At 36.5% G+C, this 20,392-nt stretch overlaps 2 protein-coding genes across 8 annotated transcripts in view; one reads left to right on the forward strand and one right to left on the reverse strand.

Moving 5' to 3' along the window:
• The window catches only part of LOC123677642 (netrin receptor UNC5B), a 296,659-nt gene that overhangs the window by 211,309 nt on the left and 64,958 nt on the right, over positions 1-20,392 (forward strand). For both annotated transcript variants that reach the window (XM_045614289.1, XM_045614290.1), the window contains exon 6: positions 19,025-19,201. In XM_045614289.1, coding sequence (XP_045470245.1) covers positions 19,025-19,201 — 177 coding nt within the window. The remainder of the gene's footprint in view (positions 1-19,024; positions 19,202-20,392) is intronic.
• Positions 1,726-7,919, reverse strand: LOC123677643 (EH domain-containing protein 1-like). Of its 6 annotated transcripts, none has more exons than XM_045614294.1 (5): positions 7,592-7,919; positions 7,311-7,529; positions 2,804-3,051; positions 2,156-2,732; positions 1,726-2,105 (listed from the first exon to the last, which is right to left on the reverse strand). In XM_045614294.1, exons 1-5 carry the CDS (start codon positions 7,836-7,838, stop codon positions 1,777-1,779), a joined length of 1,620 nt encoding a protein of 539 aa, XP_045470250.1. In that variant the 5' UTR covers positions 7,839-7,919; the 3' UTR covers positions 1,726-1,776. The 6 variants fall into 6 exon arrangements, with proteins under 6 accessions (XP_045470250.1, XP_045470247.1, XP_045470252.1 ...); XM_045614291.1 differs by having other exon boundaries at positions 7,311-7,541; positions 7,592-7,918; XM_045614296.1 differs by having other exon boundaries at positions 1,726-2,096; positions 7,317-7,529; positions 7,592-7,917.

Consider the following 20,392-nt stretch of genomic DNA (forward strand, 5'->3'; position numbering starts at 1 on the left):
AGTGTAAAGAATCCATGATTTTTTTAAAATAGCAAAAATCCCTAAATATTTCATCAAGCGATTAGTTCATCTGTCGTGTTTCAATTTCAATGAAAAATATTTATAATTACACTATAGACTCAAAGAGGCATAAACATAAATAGAGGGAGTATACGCAATTTCTACATGTCCCCAACATGGTTAGATTACGTTTTCGGATTGTGATATATTTTCGAATCCATAATTTTATTATATCGTTATTATATTGAATGAAATATATTAATTTGAGTGATTCCAGATTAAATATGCAAATTCGAATATTTGGAATCCAATATTTTTCCTAATTATCGAATTTATAATAATCAGAATATTTATTATTTTCTGTGTCTGCCTGCTGAAATCCAAGGTTTGGCAACTTTTGCTCTCCTAGTGTCATCAGTTGTTTCACGTCGTTTGGCACGCTTGAAATTTGTTTTCTGTATTTCTGATATATTTAGGTATTTATTTAAATATATTTTGAGTTAATATGAAAGTTTGATTCAATATGGGACATAAGAAGTGCGTTCTTTGTGGAAATAACTCGAATTACATGAAATATCGTATCACTGATATGTTTTCATTTTCGCATGCTACATGTCAAATTTGATAGTTCATGTTGGAGACAAAATTTGCTTACTAAAAATGACATATCCTTCCTCTATCTATGTTTATTACTCTGAGAATTACACAGACAATAATTGACATGGTTCAACTGAAAAAGCTAATTGTGACAAAATGGAGAAAGCATGCTTTGAGAAGAAAATTTTTAGGTTATGTTATTGTAATCAACCAGAATCCTTTGCGAGAGTATACTCAACAACTTCTCAAAGTTTCATGACGATCGGATAAATAATATTGTAATTCTTTAAGAAAATGTATTTATGTTCTGAATAAACTCTTATTATTAAATATATGTAAATATTTACTGGTTTTTTATGTGGTACAGATGATATCTACATGAAATTCTGGCAGGTTACGAAGATCCACCCTAACAAAACGCTACTTTCTGTTTATAAATAGAATCTTTCCAACTATGTCGATAAAAACAGTAAGTAGGTTCAAATGAAAACATTAAAAATTCATAGCATATTACTTCAGAAATAAACTATTATTAGAATCGTATCGAAAACTTTTCTCCGCTTCAGTTACTCTGGATCAAAGGTGGCACTCGGAAATTGAAACAAAAATTTTCGCTCGGACACATTCATTCCGTTTGATCGTTCATAAATTGGAATCGAACTTTTAATTGGTTGTTCTGACTTCAGCATTTCAATAGAAATGCACCAGAAAGTAGACAGCAGCATCAGCGCCACTACTATTATTTGACGTTATTCAATTAGACTATTCCAGTTTTTCATCGCTGAAAATATAATGCTCACTGTTATTGATCTATGGCATAACAGTGGAAAGGCCGGAATAATGAGTTTGCTGAATTCTGAGAAGTTTGGAACTGTTATTGAAAACTATTGAGCTAACTTTTTGATTTAATACAATCACCAATTGGGGTATACGTTCGTTATCGAATAAGTTTTGCTTCACAAGATATTTCCTGATAACTTGAATTATTTTCAATTGAGCACAATTCTAGTTCAAGAATACAAAATACTTACTTTGAGTCCGATAGCCATACAATTTACAATATTACATGAAATTGAGGAAGTAGTGTTGGCAACAAAAGGTAATAACCAACAGGGAAAGATTCCTAGATTTTCACAGGAGAACAAACATTTATTCCAAAAAATATTTTATGTATCTATTTCAGTCATGTGGATAACTTGAATTCTTCTTGAAAGGTGGTACCAGATGATCAGGCAAATCTCTTGGTATATCCCCACCGTCAAGCTTTACATTCACCAAATACATCGCTAAAGCAAACTCATCCCTATCCAAAAATCCATCCTGATCGATATCTGCAAGCCTCCATATCTTTCCTAAAACTGTATTCGGCAATTTCGATTTAAGCAGCTCTTCCTTCGCCATAGATCCAGAAAGTTTCGGGTTATTATTCGACAATCGATCGAAGATGTTATCGTACGACGATCTGTCTTTGTTAACAATCCAATCCACTTCTCCATAACCTCCAATATCATTATTGATCAAAGAAAAGTAATATTTGTTGATTAACTTATATAGTTACCTGCCATGATACCTTCTCCTCTTCTGTAACCAAATGGTGACAAATTGTCTCCAACATTCTCAAATATACCTCCTCTGATATCAATATCAGAGTCACCACAGTACTCATTGGGCACCATTGCCATCAATTGGGCAATATCACTGCCCAACATTGAATCAATTTCTTCTAACATCCTTGGTTTTATACTATGGAACTTATTGAAATCATACTTGCTCAAGTGCTCTTGCATTTTTTTCACATCTGGAAAATCTCCCTGAGACACCGAATACTGCTGTTGGATCTTCCTATAGAGATGTGGTAGGTTCTTGATCAGGTCTCTCTTTTTATTCTCTTTACCAAAGATGTTGGGCATCTCCTTCTTCAGTTCCGAAATGATGTAGGCGTGTACTTTGGCAAGCCTTGCCCTCTTTATCAAATCGTTGAGTTTCCTCAACGCTGAATTTCTTGGCAGACATTGAAGGTCCTTGAACAGATCTTGGGTTTCATCTTCGAATAGTTGTTTGTTGCTGTCAAATCTCAAAGGCTGATCCCAAAAGCTTCCAATGTAAACCCTTACCACTTCAGGGGTTTGGAATACCTACAAACTCAAAATATATAGGTTATTGATTTTATCGGATATGATGTTGATATCAATTTAACTCCTCTTACCTTTCCCAGAGACCACATCAGTGCTCCATACACTCTCATCAATTGCTGGGGGTTTATCATGTCAGCTTTGTTCAAAACTATTTTTATTTTATCGTCGTGTCCTCTGAGAGCTTCTATGGACCTCTTAAATTCATCGGAAATATCCAGTTTATGTGCATCAAAGAGTAAAATGATTCTGTCCACTCTCTCAGCAAACCATTGAAGAACACCGATGAAGTCATAGCCTCGGTCGATTCTTTGCTTTTCACCTGGGAAGATAAATGGGGAATTTTAGTAAACAAATTCGAGAAGAGAAGAATTTCATTGTGAATTCATCTGTAATAATTATTCTCATCATTATGCTGCTATAAGAATGTTCAAGAACTTCCAGAAGCTTAGAACTAGAAGAACTGAAACAGAATTCCAACTGGAAACTTTAACCTTTCTCGAATTTAGGAATCGTCTTGTACGACAAATAAATAAACCATCATCCCAAACTTAGTAAAGGTATCTCGCGACCTATAAAGACAGTTTCCCTCATTAAAAAATCATGGACCACTCAAGTCTCGTAGATGTTGTAGCATTCTCGAGAGATTAATAAAATTATTATATTGTTGTAGACATTCCCTAACATTTTACGAGCAAGTTTATTAATATTACTCAATAAAAAAACAAGGTTCGTGCATTCTTTCTACACAGGAAGGAAAATAAAATTGATTTAAGGTGAGGAGATATAAAAAATTGTTTTATGGATGTGTGTTTATGGTTCTTTCATAATGTTTATTCATTTATAACAATGATTTTTTATTACATCAACATGGTATGAATACGATTTTAATGTTAAATGATGATGCTCGTTGGGAATACATACTAATGTTTTAGAACCCATACGATATTAGAGAATTGATTAATTTTTTAAACTCTTGTTCTGTCAATCTCTCACTCGCTCAATCCTTTCATCACGATGTCTATATTTCTCAAATTTTGAGCCAGGGATCGTCTCAAACGATACGCTTCGACCGATGAAATTTGATATTTTTAAGGTAGTTTCAGATCTTAAATGCCATGGTTAAGTTCTTTGATGGGCAATAGCAGGTCAATTGAAAAATACCCGGTCTACCATATTAAAACACATTTTTTTGGCAAAATTTGATTTTACTATCCAACATAGTTGCCATCGAGGGCGATACAGCGATTATAGCGATCTTCCAACTTTTCGATGCCATTTTTGTAATACGATTTGTCTTTCGCTTCAAAATATGCCTCAGTTTCGGCGATTACTTCTTCATTGGCGCTAAATTTCTTTCCAGCGAGCATTCTTCTGAGCTCTGAGAACGGGAAAAAGTTGCTGGGGGCCAGATCTGGCGAATACGGTGGATGCAGAAGCCATTCGAAGTCCAATTCATGCAATTTTGCCATTGTTTTCATTGATTTGTGAAACGGCGCATTGTCTTGATGAAACAGCAGCTTTTTTTCTTCAAATGGGGCCGTTTTTTAACGATTTCATCCTTTAAACGATTCAATAACGCTATATAATAATCGCTGTTGATGGTCTTGTCCTTTTGGGGGTAATCAATGAATATTATACCTTGCGCATCCCAGAACACTGATGCCATAACCTTGCCAGCTGACTGTTGTGTTTTTCTTCGCTTTGGATTCGGTTCATCGTGTGCAGTCCACTCAGCTGACTGTCGATTGGACTCCGGAGTGAAATGATGGAGCCATGTTTCATCCACTGTCACATATCGACGCAAAAATTCAGGTTTATTCTACTTAAACAGCTTCAAACACTGCTCAGAATCATTAACACATTGTTGCTTTTGATCGATGGTGAGCTCGCGCGGCACCCATTTTGCACACAGCTGACTCATGTACAAATATTCGTGAATGATATGATGTACACGTTCAGATTATATCTTCACAATGTGTGCTATCTCGATCAACTTCACTTTACGGTCATTCAAATTTATTTTGAGAACATTTTTGATTTTTTCGTCGGTGACAGCCGACGTCCACTGCATTCGCCGTCTTCGGTGCACATTTCACCACGTTTCAACTTAGCATACCAATTAATGATGGATGATTTTCTTGGTGCATACCCCGGAAACTCTTCATCAAGCCAAGATTTGGCTTCAACTGTATTTTTCCCTTCAAAAAGCAATATTTTATCAGCACACGAAATTCTTCTTTTCCAAATTTGTTTAAATAACTAAAATAGCTACACTCAGAACGCAATATCTCACAAACTAATGGTCAGACTGCTGTCAAATTTTGACACGTATCGTTTGAAGGTTGGTACTAACTAAAAATCATACGGATTTAATACTAACACTGCCATAAGTGATTCGATCTCCATCAAATTCAAATTTTTTCAAATATAATTTCGAATCGATTTCCACCTGAAGCGTTTGATGATGCAATCAAAGTTTCATGAAACCTCTATCCCTTTGGGAAAAAGCATGACATTTTTCCAAATCACATGTGTAACTGATGGAATATGAGCTATTACGCAGTAAATAAATTGGCGAAAATGTGCAGGGCGGAAATATACGAGGGCTCTAGAGAGTAGATCCGGAACGAGTCAATGATTTAAAGTAACGAGCCTGCGATAGAACACCTGATCCCCGGAATAAAAGGGATCCGGAGATTGATCCGGAGACGTTAACACCAGAATGGTATTGACGATAAAAAGCCATAGAAAATACGTCGTAAGGGGAAGGAAGAAAATTGAAAACATGGTCCAGGATACAGGTTGAATGCAGCGCAAAGCCTGGATAGAAATATTCAATCTGCGACGCTGTCATTCGGACTGATAGGACTGTTGGAAATAACAAGAAAATGTCAAAAATAAAAAAAAATCGAGGCAAGGGCCCAACTTAATTCTGATTCCGTGTCTATCGAAGATGAAAGAAGCTTTGTGATATTGTGGTATATGATTCTAAAACTCCCGATGGCGAGATGCGTTTCAGATTTTTTTTTATCTCAGATCTGTCGGTCTGTAACTGCTCTTCTGCTATTATTATCCGATTTTAATGAAATACATATATTGTTTGGTCCGTAGAAAGTTCAACTCACATCGATATTGCGTGTAAAAATAATTCCAGGGATCTCCATATCTACTGGTCCAATTTTCGTGATATTTCATAGGCGAATTGAGTTTTTGGATATCTAATCTTTACGATGTTCCATACGTCACGATACTCAAAATTTCAACAGAATCTGAAGAATATTCAATGAGATATTGAACTATTCAAACAAAAAAATGTGTGCTTACATTGGTACGATCCAGTAATACGAAAAATATGAAAAAATGTGTGAGACAGTGAGTTCCCTATTACTTATATTAGTAGAAAGATCTTCGATCTTTAGATTAGAAATTTGGAACGAAACGATCTCGTAGAGCTAGTTGTTTGAAAAGACTACATATAATGACGCCTCTTTGAGTTTTTATCTTTTTATACCTACTCTTGGTCCACACATATTACCTACTGTCAAGTCCGTGTGATGAATTTTCTGATATTTTTATATTTGGCTAATCGAAATAACTTGTATTTATAGTTTTCTTCAAAAGAGAAAGGCAAATACTGATAATACATAGATGCGTACCTAAAGATAACTTTGTGATCCCCAAAAGTGCAATCTGGAGTGAAGTAGCAAGCGCTGACTTCTTGTCAGTATCATCCTCTTTTTTCCATATTCTTTATTAATTTTCTATGATTCTGGTTATACGGTCAGCATAAAATTCAGCGCGAGGCGTCAAATTTACATTCTATATCCATATTTGAGTTTACATCTTAATCGAATCTGCAGTTTTGAAATTAACAAAAAACAAATTTCGATTATCAATATTTACGGAACCCCTATAGGTACAAACGCTGCAAATATAAAGTCTCTAGGTTTTTTCTGAGAGTTATCTTGTATGCGGACAGACATTTTGACGAATTGATTGAGAGAATAGTTCGCAGACGAGAGCTCAAAAAATTGTTCATCAACCTGCATAAAAACCTGATATTGAGTTTCTTTTTCGCGTATAAAACATCACTCAATGAATCTTGGGACTGGCAGACAGATGGTAGCGCCAATTCCATACAACTTTTTTTCTCGTTAGTACTGAGCTTAAAAAGAGTCCTTTTTAAATTTCGAAATGGACTTAAGTCTGCCTCCAGATATTGACGCTGCATTTGTTGCTTGCACAAAAATAAAGTGAAACTTTGGTCAAATTGAACGAATTGCACTTTCAACAGCTTATTCTCCAGATCTGGCCTTCAGTGATTACTGTCTCCTTACAAAACTCACAAAAATACTCCAGACAAAGTTTGGCTCTAATGAAGAAATGTTTGTCAAGGTTGAAGCTTATTTTGAAAAATAAAACGAAGCTTCTACAGAAAATCTATTGAAAAGTTGGAGAATCGTTGAGGTAAATGTTTCACTCTTGAGAGTGACTATGTTGAAAGTAGAATTTTGAAGAAAAAATGTGTTTTTATTGGTGAGGCTCGTATCTTATTGAGCAAAGTGTTACATTACTTACAAATACCTGCTAGTATTCCCGGAGTATCAATCACAGATATTCCCTTCAGCACCGGACTCTTGACCATAGAGCATTGAAATCTGTTCAAAAAAGCGTTTCCAAAAGTTGAGAGCGGTTTGAATTGCTTCTTAGGGTCCATCACCAATGCATTCCCCGGTATCACACCTTCCTTTTCACCATACATGACTGCTATGAAGCGGTCCGTTGTGGGTTCAGGGCCTATCCTCATACCTTCAAAGGATCAATATGGATATCAAGGATTGGGAGGAAATTTTATTCACCTGGGAAATCCCTCTCCAGCAGGTATTTTATGAAAGTGGTTTTTCCTGTCGAGTACTGTCCCACTAGAAGAATAAGTGGCTTAGCGTCAAAATCAGCGTCGTTCAGAGGCGGAGAATGGAATTCGTGGAATAGGTAATGCTGTTCCAACGGGAACATCTTGTACTTGTAGATGCTTTTGAGTCCCTCGACGACCGTATCGAAACATTCATGGTGAACCTCTTTTGTCTTGTTCATCCAGCTAAACATTCTCACTGAAAAGAGCAATCTTGAACCAAGAATTTGATTGATGTCATCAATTCTGACGAATAAAATCTGAAAATTGAATCACAGAGTTGGAAAAGGATTTATCCCATAATGTCACTTACGTTCTGAATGTGTTCTGTAACATTCGATTTCCTTTTCAACAAAAATGGATTTTCTCGGAGAAATTATATGGATTATGTATCAATATATTTTGAAAAACAATACAAATCCAATACTAGATCAGTTTTATTACTATGACTATAATTAATTACTTATAACCATTAAAAACTAGTCCATTTGAAGCTGACGATCAATTCCAAGCTTGTAAAGGTGTTTTTTTAGAGCTATAGAACTTTAAATTGCAATAAAACAACGATGGATTATACGATTGACATGAATTTTATTTATCCGCAAGATAATTCTTGTGGCATTACATTTTGAATATGATTTCTGGCATATGACCGCCACGGCTGGCTCGGATGTAGTCCAATCTGGACGTCCAATTTTCGATGACTTTTTTCAACATTTGTGGCCGTATATCGGCAATAACACGGCGAATGTTCTCTTCCAAATGGTCAAGGGTTTGTGGCTTATCCGCAATCCGCATAGACCAATGACTTTACATCACCCCACAGAAAGTAGTCTAGCGGTGTTAAATCACAAGATCTTGGAGGCCAATTCACAGGTCCAAAACGTGAAATTAGGCGGTCACCAAACGTGTCTTTCAATAAATCGATTGTGGCACGAGCTGTGTGACATGTTGCGCCGTCTTGTTGGAACCACAGCTCCTGGACATCATGGTTGTTCAATTCGGGAATGAAAAGTTAGTAATCATGGCTCTATACCTATCACCATTGACTGTAACGTTCTGGCCATCATCGTTTTTGAAGAAGTACGGACCAATGATTCCACCAGCCCATAAAGCGCACCAAACAGCCAGTTTTTCTGGATGTAACGGTGTTTCGACATACACTTGAGGATTAGCTTCACTCCAAATGCGGCAGTTTTGTTTGTTGACGTAGCCATTCAACCAGAAGTGCGCTTCGTCGCTAATGGACGTAGTGTGCGACACGTATTCCGCACAGAACCATTATTTTCGAAATAAAATTGCACTATTTGCAAGCGTTTTTCAGGCGTGAGTCTATTCATGATGAATTGACAAACCAAACTGAGAATAAATCACTTGACAGCTGTTAAATCGGTCGCCATCTTGAACAGTAATGCCAGATTAAAGTTATATACCTCGAACAAAAACACCCTATATCTGTATAATTTTTGCACTACACCTATAATGAGCTATTGTACTCTCTCATTACCAGAAGTGAAGTCAGTCCTTCACTTCCTTGGGTGAAGGAGCTTCGCCAACTCAAATGAAGATTATTTCGTCATATTTACTTCATATTAATATTAACGTTAATATTATAACCTACGCTTATATTTAACAAAAATGAGAATTTTAAATTCTAGTTCTATTAGTATTCACTCCTTTCAACTCCTTGGACATTGAATAGAATCTTACCAGCAATCATCTTCAAATTTCTAAATGAGATTTCAACATAACTATCTGTAACACAACTTCCACACCTTTGCGTGAATTTTAATATCATATTTTTATTTTTTTTTTGTGTATTTTACTCTCATTCTACTATTTTGTTATAGTCAATTATTATTGCTGCTTATCCTTTTTTTCCGGTGATTGAAATAATTTATTTGTGCTCAGTTCAAACTCCTCTTAATAACGGTGAAAACTTCATCAAACTAATCGCCCCGAACGAATAAAAAGAAAAACAAACTCCCATAACACTATTTTAGCACCGTCCCAACGAAATTTCTTGAACAAATCTCCCTGTCTTCGCAAATTGAGTCAATCTCAACTTGAACAATGTGCTAGTCTTCTTGCAGCATAATGAAATTAACTCTCTTTCTTTGTTGCTCCACAAAGGAATATTTCTCAACTGGAGCGGGCCTACAAAGAACAACCACTGAAATTAATAGCTAAAACAAATACAGGCCCAAGCTCATCCTAATTAAATTTTCAGAGGACTAATTGCGGCGTTTTTGATGGTAAATTTGGAATTTGCGGAGGCTTAAATGTACGATTAGAAGGCTTGGTTTTATCAGAACAAGCTCGGCAGAGGTTAGTTCCATCTGTTGTTTGCTTTTTGCCTGAAATGATCAGTCTGACGATTCAACAAGTTTTGGTTTTTTGCTTTGCTCGGGTTGAGGGGTGGAGAGTAAAGGAGGTCTGCATTATCTTAGATTAGGAAAATTGTTTATGAATGATTTAAAGGATTAATATCATTGCCTCACAACATTATTTTAAAGCCTTACGAGAAAAGAAATGTCTTGACTGTTTTTTAGCTTTGTTCATTTAATTATTTGAAAAATCTAATTCAAACTGAATTTAAAGTATTGTTACAATGACTGTGGAATTATGCAACACTTCTACTTAAAAATTCGACTTTATTCGTCAATATAGTTACCTTCAGAAGGGATACATATACTCCAATGCCTTTTTTATAGAACGTTTCTGTTCAAACGATTTGACTCTGCTCTTTAAGTAGACTTCAACCTCAGCAATCACTTCTTAATTAGAGCCAAATTTCTGTTCCTAGATTATTCTTTTGAGGTCTTCTAAAAAACAGTAATGACTGAAGGCCATATCTGGAGAATAAGATAAGTGGTCAAGCTTTTGAAAGTGCAATTCGTTCAATTCGACCATAGTTTTAATCTGATAATGACAAGGAGCACTGTTTTGGTGGAAGAGAACTTTTTGCATTTAAGTGAGGCCTTTTTTCTTAATTTCTTCTTTTAATCGATCCAATAACGTTTTGAAGTATTCACTGCTGATGGTTTCACCTTTGTCAAGATAGTCAATGAACAATATTCCATGTATGTCCAAAAATTCAGATGCCATAATCTTGTCTACTGATGTTTGAGATTTCAGTCGCTTTGAACGGCTTTCACATACTATGCTTTCCACTCAGCTGATGCTTTCTTTGACTCAGGAGTCTAGTCATGAATCCATTTTCCACTGTCACTGTCTGTTTACAACGCTCAAACTGCTCCAAACATCAGCTGACTCAGCAGAGAGTCTGAGCAGAGTCTGAATAACACTTATCAATCTATTACTTTCATTGAAAGTTATTTTTCCTATCAAAAAATGAAACAACAACAAATGAAGCGTCACTTAACTTTCAATATTTCAATTCAGACAGCTGATGTCTCCTGGAATTATCTAGTTCTTTTCAAGTCATGGGACTCAATTGTTAACCATAGACTAAAATTGGCAGTGTTTTCTTTCAATATGAATGCAGATCTCAACAGATTATTTTTGAGGAAAGGGATATTAAAAGAAAAAACCAAAAATGACAGTTCACAGAAGTATATTCAGACCAGTACTTACTTATGGATGTGAAACATAAAGGAGCAGAAGCACAAGCAGTGGAAATGAAGTTTTTGCGAAGTGTAAAGAGTTTAACAAGATTGATTGGATGGGTGGAAGGACGAGGATGTTAGGAAAACACTGGAAATAGAGTCACTGGAGGATTACTAGCTTAAAGACTGCTGGAATGGTGGAGGTATATGCTGCGAATGGAAGAGGAGAGACCTGCAAAACAGATAAGGGAAGTGAGAGTGGACTGCAAGAGAAAGAGAGTAAGACCAAGACCGAAATTGGGATGATATGGTTGCAAAGGGAATTGTAAGAAGAAAGAAAAGTATCATCGAAGTTCGAATGTTAGCGGCAAATAGAGAACAATGGAAAAAATTTATTGAGTTGAAATTGGATTCATTGAATATTGAATATTTTGTTATTTTAACTAAACACCGAAAGGTATATTGGGTTTTTGATTAAAGATATAATATGAATTCTAAAATTGCACCACTAGGAACTACCAGTTTATAAGGAAACCTTGAACTTCAAGCTAGATATGGGTAGAGATTTTTTCATTGAAATATATCGAATATTTTACGCATAATAGCTGATGTTATCTTCGTCGACCTTTACGATCAATCATAGGATTAGACGATCATTATCGATTTCACAGCTCACCGACCCTTATCTCATAATCAGCTGCTGATGGAACAACTGCTCAAGTAGTCTTAAGCCTTAAGCACAACCGAGACAATAACTCACAATATACCATATACGTTCCTCTGTCTGCATAACCCTGATATTCCACGTGTAATGATACGTTCCAAACTTATTTATTCTCTCTTTGTGCCAGGGTGTAGGTGTGTGCTACACAGGCCGATCGTAAAATGCGCCAACTTAACAATCTTGTCAAATATTTACAACGGTCTCTCGGTTTTCGTACTCTTGAATTATTAATTACGGAACCCCCGCACCACTGACAGCTGACAGGAGTTTTATGATTTCGCATGGACCCGCGACCCCACGTGGGATGGCTGAAATAACATGAGATGTGTTTAACACGTTCGGATTTCATTTGAAAGTTATCTTGTGGTATTCGGAGATGATACTTGGGGTATTAATTATCGAAGTTCTGAGAAGTGGGTAACGGTGATTATTCCTTTTGAGGCTTTGGGAAATACTGGCAAGACGTTTTTTATGATGTTTACCATCTCTAATTATGGGTCTTTGGTTTTGATGGGAATTTTTTTATACACCCCTCGTATATTTCGATCTTCTCTATATTCTGATATAATAGGTGTTTTTTTTCAAGGTATATAACTTTAAATTGGCATTACTGTTCAAGATGGCGACCGATTTAACAGCTGTCAATTGATTTATTCTCAGTTTGGTTTGGCAATTCATCATGAATAGACTCACGCCTGAACAACGCTTGCAAATAGTGCAATTTTATTTCGAATATAATGGTTCTGTGCGGAATACGTATCGCGCACTACGTCCATTTTAACGATGAAGCACACTTCTGGTTGAATGGCTACATCAATAAACAAAACTCCCGCATTTGAAGTGAAGCTAATCCTCAATTGTATGTCGAAACACCGTTACAACCAGAAAAACTGACTGTTTGGTGCGCTTTATGGGCTGGTGGAATCATTGGACCGTACTTCTTCAAAAACGATGATGGCCAGAACGTTACACTCAATGGTGATCGGTATAGAGCCATGATTACTTTTTCATTCCTGAATTGAACAACCATGATGTCCAGGAGCTGTGGTTCCAACAAGACGGCGCAACATGTCACACAGCTCGTGCCACAATCGATTTATTGAAAGACACGTTTGGTGACCGCCTAAGTTCACGTTTTGGACCTGTGAATTGGCCTCCAAGATCTTGTGATTTAACACTGCTAGACTACTTTCTGTGGGGCTATTTGAAGTCATTGGTCTATGCGGATAAGCCATAAACCCTTGATCATTTGGAAGACAACATTCGCCGTGTTATTGCCGATATACGGCCACAAATGTTGGAAAAAGTCATCGAAAATTGGACGTCCAGATTGGACTACATCCGAGCCAACCGTGGCGGTCATATGCCAGAAATCATATTTAAAATGTAATGCCACAAGATTATCTTGCGGATAAATAAAATTCATGTCAATCGAATAATCCATCGTTGTTTTATTGCAATTAAAAGTTCTATAGCTCTAAAAAAAACACCCTTTATTACCAAAGTCACTTGGAGGAAGGCAGAATTTTTCGATTATACAAGGGTTGTCCAAGTTACCAGAAATTCCTTTGGGGCCAGAAAATTTATTGCCTAAAAATACTTTCAAATAAACCCTGGTATTTAGCGGATCGCTGTATCCACTTCAAAGGGACATCTGTAAAAGCGTTTTTATGGACTAGTTCAAGTGACTTCGAACATACTATACTTGCTTTTTCCAAACTATGTCGTAATAACCCACTCCTCCACTTTTAAGACATTATGAGAAAATTATGGTGTACAACTTTGCTTCTGCCGTTTTGGCTGTAACCAAAAGGTTGGTGAGTGTTAGTGCAATAAATAGATCGTTAATGTCAAACAATAAGCTTAGGTATTTGTAAACATAACGCCATCGAAATATTAGTCGATTTGTATCTGCAGCATAAAGTTATTCTCAATCAAACATGTCAGCTTACGAGCCAAATTTTCATCATTTGCGGGTGGTTTTAATTTTCTGCTTCAATATGAAGAAATCTGCGGCTGAGGCACATCGAATGCTCTCAAATACCTATGGTGATACCGCTATTAGTGAAAGAACGTGCCGAGAGTGGTTTCAACGCTTCAAGAACGGTGATTTTGACGTCAAAGTGCACTATGGCGGTGGAAGAGAGAAGGTTTTCAAAGATGCAGAATTGGAGGCATTACTTGATCAAGACTCGTGTCAAACGCAACTAGAATTGGCAGGATGATTGGGAGTGACGCCACAAGCCATTTCAAAATGCTTGAAAGTCATGAGAATGATTTAGAAACAAGGAAATTGGGTGCCGTACGAGTTGAAGCCGAGAGATGTTGAACAGCTGCATGCATCACATTGTGACCTAAGCGAAGAAAATCATGGTGATATCTCGGCCATGCTCCCACGTCGGCAGCCAAACCAAATATTAACGGTTCAAATGTACATAGGCGTACAACTTTTGCATCCGCCGTTTTTTTTTTCGAAATTCGAGGCGTTATTGCTAAAAACATTTATGATTCGAAGTATTTGACATTGCTAGCCACTTTTTTCTCTCATCTGCCTGAAAGTACGAATCCCTGCGAACAGCCTGTACCTTTCACGAGCAAAACGATACAAACCCTAATGAATTCAAAACGCAAATCTGAATGTTACATTCGGAAACTTCCAGGTCTTGTGTAGGTGTGCAGCGGCGAAGCAATCTGCTCATTTTCCCCTCAACATTGTTTTTTTATGCTAATTCTCATACCTAGCATCGTTATGGCTCTCGATAGCCAGAGGTAACGATCCCGTTAATGACACTTGTGACCACTTTGTCTTTCACATTCTCTATCAAGCCTGTCATTGTTGCAGCTTCCAAACCAATTGAAAATGCACAATGTTGCTTTATTCCGAATGGAAATATCAACAATCGAAAAGATCCCGTGAAAATCTCTTGGGACCACATTCATCCCCTGGCGTAGAGGGTGGTAAAACTCGGTCGAATGTCTAACGGTCCAGAATAGGTAAACTTTATTAAAATTCACGTGACGTAGAGAAAATACGATAAGCTGAGGGAGTCGTTTACGTCCCCTTCCATCTGTTATTTTGGGGGTTAAGAGGGCATGAAGGAATCGAAGGTGAAGGGACCATTGAAAAATTCAGCCACTCGAAAGCGATACTATTTCCACATACTCAACTGCGACAACTGGTCCTTCGGACGTGGATTTCCTCTTTTATTTGGGCTCTCTATTCTTAGCGAGTTGTTTACGCCCCTGTTTCATGTCTGAACGGATTGCAAACACTTTAGATTATTCGATTAGGAATGATACAATTCAAAATGGTTATTTTTCAGTAAGTTCTTGCATTCAATAATGGAAGAGTACAAGCTTTAACAGCGTTCAAAATCGATTAATTGTTTCATCAAAATCATAATCGCGAAAATATTCAGCTGGACTCTTTTATGTGAGCCGTACTGTATAGTTGCTATCTCATGTTACTATCTCCCGCGGAGGTCCTTTCCCCACTAGATGTATAGATGGGAACGTTTCTCCTCCGAAGATTAATAAACTCCCAGCAATAATCATCATCAAAATGCAATAAATAATTCACGGCTTGAGATGAAAGAGCACCTTTTAATGACCTTCTTAGCACAATTGATAAATGATCTTGCGCTCGGTACAGCTCTATAGAGACTATTACTGAGTCACGCGAAGTAGTGCCCAGAAAGCGTGGGTAAAATATCCATGAAGGAATTAAAAGATTAATATCTGCAGCTTTTCAAGAATTCGAGATTCGATTAAATCATCGCTATGATGAAAGGTGTCAGCAGAGTTTTGTCAACACCTTCAGGTTGAAGTTAGGGTTGCAAAGTTCATCCAGGTGAAACGAAGTGGAGTCAAGTTAGCATAAATGTCGCAAGTTTACATTAGAAATTCAGGTGGAACTTTGTGCCTTTTAATAAAGAGACGCTGAACCAAGACATACTAATTTCAGCGCAAAGCTTCTAGGATTATTTGTTGTTAAGGGAACAGTTCGCACAGTATAATATGGTGCATTTTCATTAAGAGCGTTCAGACGTGAGCACTTCGGTTGGGAAAATAGGTAATCTGGAAAATCTTAAAAGAAGGTTAAGGCATCTGCGAACTTTGTAGGAGCGAAATTGCTTTCATAGAGGTTGGTGAAGCGTTCAAATCCACGACATGCACTCTCTTGTTGATTGCCAATTTGTTGTGAGGGATATTGGAAATTTAACATTGGTGTCTTGACAATGATTTTGAAAACTGTTATCTCGTTTCTATATTATTTATTCCTGGAAGTCTGAAGGAATGAAAACACTTCAATTTTAGTTTCTGATCTCTAGATCAAGATCTGCCATCTATGGCAGACAATAGTAGATCTTAGAAATGCCATTATTCCCGGGGAATAATAATTTGAAGGTACATAATATTGCCCTTATTTCAACTAGTTTAATTCACCCCACTGATTGATATTATAAACGGAGTTTTTTTTAGAGCTATAGAACTTTAAATTGCAATAAAACAACGATGGATTATTCGATTGACATGAATTTTATTTATCCGCAAGATAATCTTGTGGCATAACATTTTAAATATGATTTCTGGTATATGACCGCCACGGCTGGCTCGGATGTAGTCAATTTTCGATGACTTTTTCCAACATTTGTGGCCGTATATCGGCAATGACATGGCGAATGTTGTCTTCCAAATGGTCAAGGGTTTGTGACTTATCCGCATAGACCAATGACTTCACATAGCCCCACAGAAAGTAGTCTAGCGGTGTTAAATCACAAGATCTTGGAGGCCAATTCACAGGTCCGAAACGTGAAATTAGGCGGTCACCGAACGTGTCTTTCAATAAATCGATTGTGGCATGAGCTGTGTGACATGTTGCGCCGTCTTGTTGGAACCACAGTTCCTGGACATCATGGTTGTTCAATTCAGGAATGAAAAAGTTAGTCATCATGGCTCTATACCGATCACCATTGACTGTAACGTTCTGGCCATCATCGTTTTTGAAGGAGTACGGACCATTGATTCCACCAGCCCATAAAGCGCACCAAACAGTCAGTTTTTCTAGATGTAACGGTGTTTCGACATACACTTGAGGATTAGCTTCACTCCAAATGCGGCAGTTTTTTTTGATGACGTAGCCATTCAACCAGAAGTGCGCTTCATCGCTAATGGACGTAGTGCGCGATACGTATTCCGCACAGAACCATTATTTTCGAAATGAAATTGAACCATTTGCAAAGGTTGTTCAGGCGCGAGTCTATTCATGATGAATTGCCAAACCAAACTGAGAATAAGTAACTTGACAGCTGTTAAATCGGTCGCTATCTTGAACAGTAATGCTAACTTAAAGTTATATACCTCGAAAAAAAACACCCGTTACATACAATCTATAATCTGTCCTTATCAAGTTATGTTTTGGCCATCAGGAAATACTCGAGAAAATGTGCTCTGTAACCAATATTTCACGTTCAAGTGAGAGAAACAGGCCTCCAAAACATTTTTGAAAAATGATTTTTTATTATAAAAGAGTTCGATATTTCTTTTTGCAAAATATATCTTGCTGCAACTAGTTTTACAATTTCTGGAGGTGAAAACATTTTCATGTTTATCTATATCAATACAAATGCATAAATACTTCTAATTTTGCATGACATTTGGAGTTAGTTCATTTGTTTCTTCGTCCAAAATTGTACACGTAGAGGAAATAAAGACTATTACTCCCTCTCCATTAATACCTGAGGGAGTATAATTACAGGCCTTACATGTACATTTTTTTGCCATATTTGTATCAAATTTTTTTCTTGAATTATTGGAAAGCTTAATTGTTAGAAATAATAAACTGGTGAACCGCTCATAGCTGCAATATTTACGAGGGAAGTTTTAATTGATAGCTCATGCAGAACAACCGAAGTTTTTCAACTTTTAATTAACTCTAGGGAATATTTTATCCATTCTTTATTATTTAATATTGTACATCAAAGTAAGCTGGGAAATCATGACTATCTTCCAGTCACGATATAAATTACGTGCCATCATAAATCGATTCCCAAGAAAGGTGGTGAGATAGAAAGCGGTATTTTCATCTAGGTCTAATACTTTTATGAGTTGTAAATAATGGTCTCACAAGATTCAATCAGAACGGGAACTGTCTATAAATGTTCTCATCTTCCTGATGAAAGAAAATCATAAAAATGTGAAGCTTCTCTGATATTTTGAAGTTCAAGAATTGAAGGTGTAGAAAAAAAAATATTATGTCAACAATGCAAAAATTTGTTACATTCTATGACGAAAACATGATCCTTTCATTTTGAAGACAAAACAGCAAACAAATCGAAATGAATTATTTCTCGTAGATTTGATGAATTAAATGTAATATTTTTATCACAAAGCTCTAGCTCTTATTGTTTAGAAGTTATGAGAGATTTCATTGAAATTTTCTACGTGATTTTTCTCATACATTGAGATATTTTGCGGTGAAGGAAATAATTAACTATAGTTCAATATTTTCTGTTTTCTGTTCAATTTTAATTTTCTACTGTATAAAGTCTCAAATTTATAGAAGATTGGGAAATTACTTGTCTCGAATGAATTCTATGGAATGCCAATTTATTGAGGAAACTTTTTCACAAATCCTCCCAGTAGATGTAACAAGGAATGCTTTGATTCAGATACAGATAGACTGCAAACACAAGAGACATTGGTAATTGCTTGGGTTCGGCAGTATTTTGCTGTAACAAAGAGCTTTCAAAGTTTAATTCGGAAACTTGTCGCTTTTCTCTCCGAGTCTCTATTTGTATTTACCATGTTTGCCTGGCTGGATACCGCAAGAAACTTTTCCCCCTTTCTTTTATTGAAAAACATCCACTTAAGTACCGAAACTTTCTGTCAGGGTAGATAATTCTTTCCTCACTCTAATCGCTTGATTTGCAGACTTCGTTGGACTCAAACTATGCCAATATTCAGCTTTGTCTTTCAAGTACAATTTCACTATTTCTGATGAATATATTGACTTCTGTGAAGATTTGAAATTTTCGTCCTTCGAAATTATTCATTTATCATTTACATAAATTATTTTCGTTTTCAGTGAATGGTGGTTGGTCACAATGGTCACCATGGACAGACTGCAAATGTCCTGGATCAACTCTACCTCTGGGAAAGATGAGCACAAGAACTTGCACCAATCCACCTCCCAGTAATGGTGGTTTAGCTTGTGTAGGTTCAGCTGTGAGGAAAACCAAAGACTGTCAGCAGTGTCCTCAAGGTAAAAATTTCAATTCCAATTATTATGTTTCAAAAAGTACTAAATATCTAACACAGATCTTGAATATAACAACCAAGTTCCATTGCAATCACAAAAGAATTAATTTTGTCAGGAAATTTCTCTTATTAAAAACAATTTGTAACACTAGAATCCCGGCTAGCACAGTTATTTTCTATTTTAACGTTCAATAATAAAAAATTATCTCCTTCAACTTAACTTGTGAGGGTTAAATAACAAGATGATAATCATGTATCTATTTTATTTTCTTATCACCAGTAAAATCTAATCCATTCGAATCACTTTCAAGATTATACATTTCGTGAAAAATCTTTCTTTATAATAGAATACTCAGCAGAGTATTTACTTTTCGGCGAGTATTTCTCGAGCCAAGTTACCCAAGGGTTTGGTGTTTCGTCCCGAGATCGAGGTGGACACTTCAGTTAAGCTATCCAGCTATCTCTGCCTAATACACATCCTCTCACGCCATCGTGGAGAGGTGACTCTGTTGCAACTCTTTGACCATTATAAATCCGCCGGGGCCAAAGTATGTGTGGCGCGAAAACCCATAGCGCCATCTGCGAGCAGACATAGTCACCACAACTTCATGAATCAAGAACAACATCCAATATAGATTCGAACGTTACAAATTTTTTTTATTATCTGAAAAATAAATCGAGTAGTTCTATTCATTGATCTGTGTATTTGTGACTAACATTATCTAGTCCAATTTAACATGTCTCAACTGCTGACCTAACCCAGCAATCTTTTGTTTCCCTGTCATCATGTGCTTCCGTAGAAGAATTGGTGCTGGATACTGCTTACGACTATGATACTAACGATTTCGATATCGGTAAGAGGTTCATCGTGAGGCACACCAAAAAACAAATTCAACACATTTTTGAGATATGCCATACACGTGAACACGAGTTGGTTTGCGAGCATTACTATTTTTGTTTGTTTACCTTCGTCGAATACCGATTTGATTATGTTCTTTTATTTTTATGTTTTGAGTGATTTCATTTCTCAGATTTATCTTTTTATTTTTTTTCCCTAAATTTTTTAATTGTAACCACACCTACACAAAAGTTACCTACTTCGACACTACATACACTGTGTGGTCTGCATGTTTTTTTAGTACAACTCTCCGCATGAATTGTGGTAGATTTTTTAGAACTTACCAGTTTTAGTTTC

Source organism: Harmonia axyridis, chromosome 4, assembly GCF_914767665.1.
Source record: "Harmonia axyridis chromosome 4, icHarAxyr1.1, whole genome shotgun sequence".
In the NCBI taxonomy this organism is placed as follows: domain Eukaryota; kingdom Metazoa; phylum Arthropoda; class Insecta; order Coleoptera; family Coccinellidae; genus Harmonia; species Harmonia axyridis.

Excerpts from the sequence above, each read along its gene's own strand:
- LOC123677643 (XM_045614291.1), bottom strand. The coding sequence starts at position 7,838 with ATGTTTAGCTGGATGAACAAGACAAAAGAGGTTCACCATGAATGTTTC. Across the intron at positions 7,542-7,591 it reads GCTGGAGAGGGATTTCCCAG|GTATGAGGATAGGCCCTGAA; the intron begins GTGAATAAAATT and ends GATCCTTTGAAG. Across the intron at positions 2,733-2,803 it reads TGATGTGGTCTCTGGGAAAG|GTATTCCAAACCCCTGAAGT; the intron begins GTAAGAGGAGTT and ends TTGAGTTTGTAG.